General features: G+C 40.4%; 1 protein-coding gene across 8 annotated transcripts in view; it reads left to right on the forward strand.

The window, feature by feature from the left end:
* PPP1R42 (protein phosphatase 1 regulatory subunit 42) overlaps positions 1 to 12,021 on the forward strand; it is a 77,366-nt gene that overhangs the window by 15,552 nt on the left and 49,793 nt on the right. For all 8 annotated transcript variants that reach the window (XR_007513252.1, XR_007513253.1, XR_007513254.1 and 5 more), the window contains 2 exons: positions 906 to 1,044; positions 4,371 to 4,487. Coding sequence is in view for 5 of the 8 variants with exons in the window: in XM_049853763.1 (XP_049709720.1) it covers positions 906 to 1,044; positions 4,371 to 4,487 (256 nt within the window). In the remaining 3 variants the exon portion in view is untranslated. The remainder of the gene's footprint in view (positions 1 to 905; positions 1,045 to 4,370; positions 4,488 to 12,021) is intronic.

Consider the following 12,021-nt stretch of genomic DNA (forward strand, 5'->3'; position numbering starts at 1 on the left):
CAACTGGACCAATAAGCCACATTGTGATAAATGGAGAAAAGACTGAAGTTGTCAAGGATTTCATTTTACTTGGATTCAGAATCAAAACCCATGGAACCAGCAGTCAAGAAATCAAAAGGTGCATTGCATTGGGCAAATCCACTGCAAAGGACTTCTCTAAAGTGTTGAAAAGCAAAGATGTCACCCTGAAGACTAAGGTGCGCCTGACTCAGGCCATGGTGTTTTCAATCACATCATATGCATGTGAAAACTGGACAATGAATAAGGAGGACTATAAGAAGAACTGACGCCTTTGAATTGTGGTGTTGGCGAAGAATATTGAATATACCATGGACTGCCAAAAGAACGAACAAATCTGTCTTGGACGAAGTACAACCAGAATGCTCCTTAGAAGCAAGGATGGCGAGACTGCGTCTTACATACTTTGGACGTGTTGTCAGGAGGGATCAGTCCCTGGAGAAGGACATCATGCTTGGTAAAGTACAGGGTCAGTGGAAAAGAGGAAGACCCTTAACGAGATGGACAGACACAGTGGCTGCAACAATGAGCTCAAGCATAACAAGGATAACAAGGATTATAAGGATGCCGCAGGACCGGGCAGTGTTTCGTTCTGTTGTGCACAGGGTCGCTACGAGTGGGAACCGACTCAACGGCACCTAACAGCAATACGGAGTTTAATAAGGACCATTTCAATTCTCTTACTTAAAAAAAAAATTTAAAACTTGTTTCTTAGATTAAATAGCGTGTAAGAATAAATTGGTCATTTAGATGAACTTCTCATGAATTCAGTTAAACAACATTCTGCATGTATAAATTTAGCATAGCACAATGGCTTTTATCATTACGTTTTTATCATGTTTACGTCCTCAAAAATGTTTATTTAGAATTACGTCTTTGTTTTGCAGGTATCTGGGTGGCAATTACATTGCTGTCATAGAAGGTTTAGAAGGATTAGAAGAACTAAGAGAGCTTCATGTTGAGAGTCAGAGGCTTCCACTAGGAGAAAAACTTCTGTTTGATCCAAGGACTCTCTATTCTCTGGCAGTAAGGACCATTTAAGTATTTTGACAAGGAATATAGTGATAACATGCTATAATGGAAAAGGAAAATGGTGAAGTGTATTTGGACATTATAAATACTCTGCATGTGTATATGGCCAGATGAGAATTTATTTAAGGGATAAAGCTAACTTTTCCCACATAATTTTTCAGAGACTCAGCATCTATAAAGTCGGGATAACTGAAGGATCAAATGAAGGATGTGAAAAGGTTACATAAACTATGAAGTTCTAATACAGATGTTAATTCATTCACAATTTGGGCCTTGATGGTTATCAATTTAAAATTGTAGGGAAAAGCCTAAGGAAAGAGGAGCGCCCAATTATCTGATGACTTTTAAACCACCTAGACAGCCATCAAAGGAGCCCTGATGGCAAAATGGTTAAGCGCTTGGCTGCTAACCTAAAGGTGAGCAATTCAAACCTACCAGCCACCCCGAGGGAAGAAAGGCCTGATGATCTGCTTCCATAAAGATCACAGCCTAGAAAACCCTATGGGGCAGTTCTACTCTGTCAGATTGGGTTGCTATGACTCAAGGGCACACAATAACAGAGAGCCATTAATATAATAAGACACTTTCTTCCTGGATTCTGATTGGATTGTAGGTTATGCTACAAAGGACTCTGCCTCATCAGAACCACGTAGGTCTGAGAGCACTGGGTTCAAGAGTGACATAAGTAACTGTGTCATCTGACAACCAGTCACCTCATACAGAGGTCCCACAATGACTTGAGAAGTTAGAGGGTACCACTGAGGTACTTGCTAATCCTCAAGATAGGGGATTTGTTGGGATATTGTAAAAATGGTGCAGCAGCATTTGACCTTGACTAACTTCACAAGAGGCAGGAGAGAGAATCAAGATCAACATCAGCCCAGCACTGATTCCTATGAGGTGGAGGTCAAACATACCTCCACCCTCCAACCTTTTTACCAGTTCTGACACCAGCCATCCCTCTCATGGCACTCTACGTTTTTGCTGGGTTTGATAATTCATTGCAATGGCCACACAGAACTCACAGACAATATGATTATGGGGTTTATTAGGGAAGTAACAGGTTACAACTTGGGATCAAGATCAACAGACTACAACTTGGGATCAGGATCCGGAAGCATGTAGGCAAAGTCTCCCTTCTTCAGTGCAGGACAGCCTTCTCAGCTACTCTTAGTAATGCAGGGCTCCTCTCATCCCCCTGAAGACAGGCTCCTCTCAGGCCCCTGAGGACAGGGTCCTCTTGGACCCCCAGGACAGGCCTCCTCTTCTGTCCCTGGACCCTTGGTCCTATTCAGGCCTGGCCTCTGCCCTACTCAGGCAGGTGTTAGAAACCTCCTCAGCTCCAGGGGTAAGCACCCAGAGGCCACCCCACTCTGCCAGCAAACTTCCTGCCTGAAGGCCCTCAGCTCTCTCACTCCATGGGTTGGCATGCCCACTGTAACCACTTCAGTCCATGGGCTAGAAAGTCCACCACACTGTCTCGAGCCAGGCTTCTGGTTCTGCTGCTACCATTTCTCTGCCACTGCTTCTCCTCATCTTGTGCCATCTCTGGTGTTACAGCTCTCTCTCTCTGTCTCCTGGGTCTAGGAGGGTCTCAAAGCAGGGACCCTGGGTCCAAAAGATATGCTCCACTCCTGGCTCTTCTTTCTTGATGGTAGTGAGGTCCACTCCTCACTCTGGGATTGGCTCTCTTTTTAAGCCTAGCAGGATGGCAAAACTAACCAATCCCCTTGTTAGGGTTCTCACCCGCACAGGGGTTCCATGCACCTTATTTGCATTATGAGTAATGCTGTTCAATCCCCTTGGTGGGCCACAAGCACCTTATCTGCTTAGTCCCACCCAATCACTGTATGGGAGGTACAAGAGCATGCATGGGTAAAATGGCCATATTAAGTAATTCAGTGCACAACAGATAGGCTGGCTTCAATTTGGGGGCAGTAGAAATAAATGCCGTAGGTGGTGCAAGCACTAAAAGCACTCAGCTGCTAACCAAAAGGTTGGAAGTCCAAGTATGCCCAGAGGCACCTTGGAAGAAAGGCCTGGCAATCTGCTTCCAAAAAATCAGCCACTGAAAACCCTATGGAGCACACTTCTACTCTGACACACAGGGGGATACCATGAGTCAGAATCAATTTGTCAGGAACTGTGTGGATCATAACAAATTATAGATAACATTGCAAAGAATGGGAATTGTAGAACACTTAATTATGCACATGCGGAGCTTGTACATAAACAAAGAGGCAGTCATTCAAACAGAACAAGGGGATACCATCTGGTTTAATACCAGAAAAGGTGTACATCAGGGTTGTATTCATTCACCATACTTATTAAATGTGTATGCTGAGCAAACACTCTGAGAACCTCGACTATATGAAGAAGAACTTGGCATCAGGATTGGAGGAAGACTCATTAACAACCTGCAATATGCGGATGATACAACCTTGCTTGCTGAAAATGAAGAGAACTTGAAGTACTTACTGATGAAGATCAAAGACCACAGCCTTCAGTATGAATTACACCTCAACATAAAGAAAACAAAAATCCTAATACCTGGACCAGTAAGCAACATCATGACACACAGAGAAAATATTGAAGTTGTCAAGGATTTCATTTTACTTGGATTAGCAATCAATGCCAATGGTAGCAGCAGTCAAGAAACTAAACGACATATTACATTGGGCAAATATGCTGCAAAATACCTCTTTAAAGGGTTGAAAAGCAAAGATATCACTTTGAAGACTAAGGTGTACATGATCCAAGCCAAGACATTTTCAGTTGCCTCCTGTGCATGGGAAAGCAGACAATGAATAAGGAAGATTGAAGAACTGATGCCTTTGAATAATGGTGTTGTTGAAGACTACTAAATATCCCATGGACTGCTAGAAGAATGAACAGGTCTGTCCTGGAAGAAGTACAGAGTGCTCCTTGGAAGCGAGGATGGCGAGATTTTGTCTCATGCACTTTGGACATGTTATGAGGAAGGACCAGTCCCTGGAGAAGGACACCATGTGTGGTAAGGTAGAAGGTCAGCGAAAAAAAGGGAGACCCTCAGTGAGATGGATTGACACAGTCACTGCAACAATGGACTCAAACATAACAACAATTTGTGAGGATGGTACAGGATCAGGCAGTGTTTCACTCTGCTGTACACAGGGTCGCTATGAGTTGGACCAACTCAACGGCACCTAACAACAACGATAACAATGCACATAGGGTCACCATGGGTCTAAATCAACTTGACTGCAATGAGTTTAGTTCTATTAAAAAAAAAATATTTAAAAAGACACTTTAATATGCTAATTTAGTTATTTTTCTTACAGAAATCCCTCTCTATATTGAATATCAGCAATAATAATATTGATGACATAAGAGACTTAGAAATGCTGGAGAATCTTAATCAGCTCATAGCAGTTGACAACCAACTTTTGCATGTGAAGGTACTGTAAAAAAATTAATTTTATAATATTTACATAAAATTTTCATGGATATAAACTTATGTTTTAAAGTATCTATAAAATGTATCACCTTAAAAACTACTCTGGATTTGTTCTGTAACTACCTTACGAATCTCCACTTCTGAGTATATTTATTTGAGTATTTCGCCCTCTTGCCTGGCTTTCTCCTCCATACCCCAATGCATCCATTCCTCATCAACAGAAAAAAGTTCCTCTGAGAGGAAACACATGCTTTTTTCCTTTCTGTATGATTTTTGCATCAAACATTTTCTCTAGAGATTAAATTTCTTGCCCCTTAACTCTTATCTCCCAATGAATGAGTTTCTAATAACTGTGACTAGCACTGAACTCTCTCCTGGCTGCTACTATTTGAGAAGTACTCTGGATCTTGAACTTATCCTAATTTTCACTACCTATATTATATCACGCCATATTCATTCAATTATTTATGCATTCAAATATGCACTGGATACCTATATATTTGTCAGGTATTATACTATGTGATATAGAACAGAGGAGGGAAAGATAGTCCTTGGCCTCAAGGAACCCACAGTCAACAAGTAATGAGGCTACAATGTGATTCTGTTTTCTTAAGTGCTATAACTCGACAGCAACGGGTTTGGTTTTTAGGATTGGTGATAGCCCTAACTCAGCTGGAGATAAGGAAGGCTTCCTGGAGACAGTCATCTGTGAGCTGAATCTTGCCATGGTCTTGTAGTTTCTGGTTTAGCAATGGGATGGACTGTGCTATAATTTCTTTAGGTGGGGGATAGGGGAGGAAAAATGGGCTCCCTTTCCCCATAAACAGAGCTCTTGTTTTCAGAAGTACTTCCAGACAATCTTCCACTGATCCTAAAAAAATGCTATCCCTGGCCTTCTTTCCAAATTCAGACCTATGACTGCTGTAAGCAATAGATAATTATACAAATAAGTAAATATAAATTATATTTATTAATATAATTAAATAAATATATACATATTCCGGAGCCCTAGTGGCACAATGGTTAAGAGTTTGGCTGCTAACCCTAAAGGTCGACAGTTCAAATCTACCAGCCACTCTTTGGAAACCCTATGAGGCAGTTACACTCTGTCTTATAGAGTTGCTATCAGTCAGAGTTGACTCAACAGCAACGGGTTTGGTTTTGGTTTTTTTGGTATACATATTCTAGTATGATGAATTCCTCAAAATATTCAAAATGCAATTAAACAAACAAGGCATATGTTTAAAATAAAAACCATAAGAAAGCTCAAGTCGATTAGTTGTTTCAACTTACAACATGAAGCATGTAAGGAGTTCAAGAGATAAATTCTCAATTCAAACATATTTAAATTTTTAGAGTGTTCTAGATTTTTATCACTGTACATTATGTATTCAATATCAGAATATTTAATTGTCCTGAAATTTTGTAGTATTTGTAACCACGATATGATTTTGTGATAGAATAGAGGGTCTTGTATCAGAAATACTGTATATGTGATCCTCTTCAAAATGACAAAGCCTGGAGTATAGGTCTTTGCTCTGAGTAGAGAACGCCTAGGACCTGGGAATGGAGTAGCCAAGCACATAAGTGTACATTCCCTGGGGAGAGAATGGTGAAGATTTCCCGTCTCCCAAATTGGAATCAGTTTCGATCAATTATCCAAGTGTAAGATAAGTATTTTTCCTAAGTGTTTTTGTGAGCCTAGCTTCTAAGCAATATATTTGGAAAACAGATATTCAGTAATGAGTGGTGAATATATGAATATATCTTGAAAAATTTGGTTAGTTGTTAATTATTATAACTACCAAGATTTATTTCAGTTTACTGCTATTACTTTGAATATCTTTTTTCATTATACTTTGAACAGAAAAAGGGAGTTTGATAGCAGGACAAAACTGCTAGCCTCCTAATGATCCCAAAGGAAGTTTTTTCTCTGTGATTTTAAGATCAAGCTATTTTGTCTACAGTGATAACTTCTTAGGTCACTGTAGTGCTGCATAACCATTATAAATACCTAACCAGGTATATAGACAACTAGGATAAATAACCCTGATTACTGCTGATTATTCAGTCTAGGAATTGATGCCTAAATAACCAAATCTTCTTCATTTTTTAAGACTGAACTTGGTGTCACCTCCTTTGAGAAGCATTTCTTGACACCTCCCCATCAAGTTAGTCTATTAAAAAATATAATAAGTACATTTATTATATTCTGTGTGCCAGGAACTGTTCTAGGCCCTTGAAGATACAAGTTGTAGGCATTGGGGATGCCACAATAAATAAGACAGACAGGACTTCTGCCCTCAAGGAACTTATATTACAGTGGGAAAGGAGAGGAAAAGGTCAGAAAATAAATAAGGAACATTATGAAAAGTGTTGTGAAGGAAATAAATAGAATGACATAATGTAGAAGGGTCAGTGAATATTTTAGATCAGGTTATCAAAAAAGGGCTGTGAAAAGATGGCATTTACACTGAGATCTGAAGGACAAGAAAGAAGCAAGCTGTGAAAAGAGCTAGGTAAAGAACATGCCAGGCAAGAGGAACAGCAGATACAAAAGTTCAGAGGCTGAAGGGAGCTTGGAGTGTCCAAGAAACAAAAACAGGCTGGTTCATTGTGGTAGAGTCCCGAGGACAAGGATCAATTGTATTCTCACACTAGCAAATGAACAGCTGGAAAATGAGATTTTTAAAAATACTGTTTACAATTTCATCAAGAAACATGAAATACTTAATAGATAATTTTAAGAAAATATGTGCAAGAGCTGTACAGTGAAAAACTACAAAATTGTTGAAAGAAATTAAAAAAGACCTAAAGAAATGGAGAGCTATACCATGTTCATGGATCAAAGGACTCTATATTGTTAGGTGTTTATTCCCTCCAAATTGAGCTATAAATTCAACACAATCCCAATCAAAATCCCAGCAGAATTTTTTAACTGACAAGGTGATTCTAAAATTTATATGGGAATACAAATGGCCTAGAATACCCAAAAAATATTGATAAAGAAGAATAAAGTTGGAGAAATTACCCTACCTGATTTTACAACTTTAAAGTTACAATAATCAAAACAGTGTTGTTCATTTCTTGATTATTGTAACTTTACATACATATATGGTCAATTGATTTTTGACAAAAGTTCTAAGATAATTCAATGAGGAAAGGACAGCCTTTCAAAACATGGTGGTAGAACAACTGGATATCTAAATTAAAAAAGCAAACCTTGATCCTTCACCTCATACACAAAAAATTACTCAAAATGTGTTATGTGTAAATTTAAATGCTAAAATATAAAACTTTTAGGAAAAAGAACAGATTGGAAAAGTTTTCTTTAAAAGAACACAAAAAGCATGATCTATAAAAATTTGATAAACTGTACTTCATCAAAATTTAAAACTTTTGCTCTTTGAAAGATATCATTAATGAAAAGCCAGACATAACATAGTTTATAAAGAAAATGTTCTACATTCTACTGTGGTGAGTAGCATCTGGGGTCTTAAAAGCCTGTGAGCAGCTATCTAGGATACTCCACTGGACTCACCCCTTTGGGAGCAAGGAAGAATGAAGAAAACTAAAGATAAAAGGGAAAGATTAGTAAAGGACTAATGGACCACATCTACTACAGCCTCCACCAGACTGAGTCTGGTACAACTAGATGGTGCCCAGCTACCACCACTGACTGCTCTGATAGGGATCACAATAGAGGGTCCTGGACAGAGCTGGAGAAAAAATGTAGAACCAAATTCCAACTCAAAAAGAAATACCAGACTTGCCGGCCTGATAGAGACTGGACCCTGAGAGTATGGCCCCCAGACACCCTTTCAGCTCAGTAATGAGGTCACTCCTGAGGTTCACCCTTCAGTCAAAAATTGGACAGGCCCATAAAACAAGACTAAGGGGGCACACCAGCCCTGGGACAGGGACTAGAAGGCAGGAGGAAACAGGAAAGCTGGTAATAGGGGACCCAAAGTTGAGAAGGGAGAGTGTTGACATGTTGTGGGGTCATTAACCAATGTCATAAACCAACATGTGTACTGTTTAATGAGAAACTAGTTCTGTAAACCTTCATCTAAAGTGCAACAAAAGAAAATAAAAAGGTAAGCCAGAGACAGAGAAAAAATACTAGCAATACATGTATCTGAAAAGCAATTTGTATTCAGAATATATAAAGAACTTTTACAAATCTATAATAAGACAAACAACCCCATTTAAAAATGGGCAAACGATTTCAACAGAGACTTTACAGAGAACATATGAATGGTCAATAAGCACAGGAAAAGATGCTCATTATTCATCAGGGAAATGCAAATAAAACCAAACGTGATACCATTACGCACCCACTAGAATGGTTAGAATTAAAGAGACTGACAATAACTATTGTTGATGAGGATGTGGAGGAACTGGAACTTCCATCCATTGCTGAGGGAAATGTGAAATAATACAACCTCTTTGGAAAACAGTTTGACAGTTTCTTGTGAACTTAACATGCACTCACCATATGACACAGCCATTTCAGCCCTACGTATCTACCCAAGTGAAATGAAAATGTATGTTCATACAAAAACCTGCACACAAATGTATATGGTGGCTTTATCTGTAATTTGGGAACCAATCAAGTTTCCCGCAACTGGAGAATGGCTAAGTAAACTGTGATAATCCATATAGTGGAATACTACTCAGCAATAAAAAGGAACAAACTACTGATGCACACAAAAACTTGGACAACTTCAAAAACATTATGCTGAGTGAAATAACTCAGACACAAAAATGTACATACTATATGATTCCATTTGTATGAAACTCTTAGAAAGTAAAACTGAATGCATATGTTAATAGATAGCAGATCAATGGTTGCCTGGTCCAGGGGATGCGGAGAGACTGACTGGAAAGGAGCGTGGGTGAATCTTTTGGAATTATGGAAATATTCCATATCTTGATTATGGTGGTTGTGACATGAATGTATATGTTTGGTCATTTAAATGGCTGTATTTCCTTATGTGTCAATTATACCTCAAAAAAGATGATTTTAAAATAATATGAGAAAAATTTTCAGAACTGAAGGACAAGTTTCCAGATTGAAATGGTCTCCCAAGTACCAAGCACACTGGATGAAAAATGACCCACACGAAGGTCTATCCTTAAAAATTTTAGAACACCAAGTACAAAGAGAATATCCTAAGGGCTCCTACAGAGAAAAAGAGATCATAATACAAAGGATAGGGAATCAAAATGTAATCAGAGTCATCAGACTCTTCAATCTGGAAGACAGTAGAATAATGCCTTCAAAAATTTGAGGGAAGGGGCGGAGCCAAGATGGCGGACTAGGCAGACGCTACCTCGGATCCCTCTTACAACAAAGACACGGAAAAACAAGTGAATCGATCACATACGTAACAATCTACGAACCCTGAACAACAAACACAGATTTAGAGACAGAGAAAGAACTAATACGGGGAAGCAGCGATTGTTTCCAGAGCCTGGAGCCAGCGTACCAGTCAGGTACGGCACAAGCACAGAGAGCTGCTCCACCCCCCTGAACTAACCCTGGGAGGGAGACCAGCCGGTTCCGCCAGCGGCGTGGGACGCAGCCGGTAGGAGAAGTCCCTGGGAGGCAGTGACTGGTCTTGGAGCAGGAAGAGCAGCGTCCCAGCCGGGGAACTGTCTCGCCGGGATTTGGACTGGACGCAGGTACGGCATAAACACGGAGAGCTGCTCCACCGCCCTGAACTAACCCCGGGAAGGGGCCCAGCCGGGTCTCGCGGGCGGCGTGGGACGCAGCCAGTAGGAGATGTCCCCGGGAGGCAGCGACTGGTATTGGAGCGGGGAGAACAGCGTCCCAGCCGGGACACTCGGTCACGGCACAAGCACGGGGAGCTGCTCCACCCATCTGAACTAACCCCGGGAGGGGGCCCACCTGGTTCGCGGGGGCGGCACGGCCACGCGGCTGGAGGGACGAGAAGTCCCCGGGGAGGCAGCGACTGATTTTGGAGTCGAGAGTGCACCGTCCCAGTAGGGGAGCCTTGATGCTCGGCGTGGGACTGGAAGCGGAGGATCTGACCGTGACTCCAGCGGGCCAGACCCCCCGGGGGCAATCTCCACACAGCCAGCACACATAGGCGACGTGCCCGCGGGAATCTCAGATATAATAGTCATTCCAAGCAAGACAAGCAACTCTGGCTATATTCTGAGGTGCTACTCTCCTATCTCTCTGTTCCCTCCCCCACCCTCCCCAGGCGGCTTCATTAACATCCGAATAGCCTGAGCCAGAGGGAGAACTCTGATAGGGGTCTGACTGCATTTTTTTTTTTAGCGGATTTTCTGGAAAAACTAGTTTCCCAGTGATGGCTCGGAGACAACAATCCATATCAAACCACATAAAGAAGCAGACCATGACAGCTTCTCAAACCCCCCAAACAAAAGAATCAAAATCTTTCCCAAATGAAGATACAATCTTGGAATTATCAGATACAGAATATGAAAAACTAATTTACAGAATGCTTAATGATATCACAAATGAAATTAGGATAACTGCAGAAAAAGCCAAGGAACACACCGATAAAACTGTTGAAGAACTCAAAAAGATTATTCAAGAACATAGTGGAAAAATTAATAAGTTGCAAGAATCCATAGAGAGACAACATGTAGAAATCCAAAAGATTAACAATAAAATAACAGAATTAGACAACGCACTAGGAAGTCAGAGGAGCAGACTCGAGCAATTAGAATGCAGACTGGGACATCTGGAGGACCAGGGAATCAACACCAACATTGCTGAAAAAAAATCAGATAAAAGAATTTAAAAAAATGAAGAAACCCTAAGAATTATGTGGGACTCTATCAAGAAGGATAACCTGCGGGTGACTGGAGTCCCAGAACAGGGAGGGGGGACAGAAAACACAGAGAAAATAGTTGAAGAACTCCTGACACAAAACTTCCCTGACATCATGAAAGACGAAAGGATATCTATCCAAGATGCTCATCGAACCCCATTTAAGATTGATCCAAAAAGGAAAACACCAAGACATATTATCATCAAACTCGCCAAAACCAAAGATAAACAGAAAATCTTAAAAGCAGCCAGGGAGAAAAGAAAGGTTTCCTTCAAGGGAGAATCAATAAGAATAAGTTCAGACTACTCAGCAGAAACCATGCAGGCAAGAAAGGAATGGGACGACATATACAGAACACTGAAGGAGAAAAACTGCCAGCCAAGGATCATATATCCAGCAAAACTCTCTCTGAAATATGAAGGCAAAATTAAGATATTTACAGATAAACACAAGTTTAGAGAATTTGCAAAAACCAAACCAAAGCTACAAGAAATACTAAAGGATATTGTTTGGTCAGAGAACCAATAATATCAGATACCAGCACAACACAAGGTCACAAAACAGAACGTCCTGATATCAACTCAAATAGAGAAATCACAAAAACAAATTAAGATTAATAAAAAAAAAAAATACACATAACAGGGAATCATGGAAGTCAATAGGTAAAAGATCACAATAATCAAAAAGAGGGACTAAATACAGGAG

This window comes from Elephas maximus, chromosome 15 (assembly GCF_024166365.1).
Source record: "Elephas maximus indicus isolate mEleMax1 chromosome 15, mEleMax1 primary haplotype, whole genome shotgun sequence".
NCBI lineage: Eukaryota > Metazoa > Chordata > Mammalia > Proboscidea > Elephantidae > Elephas > Elephas maximus.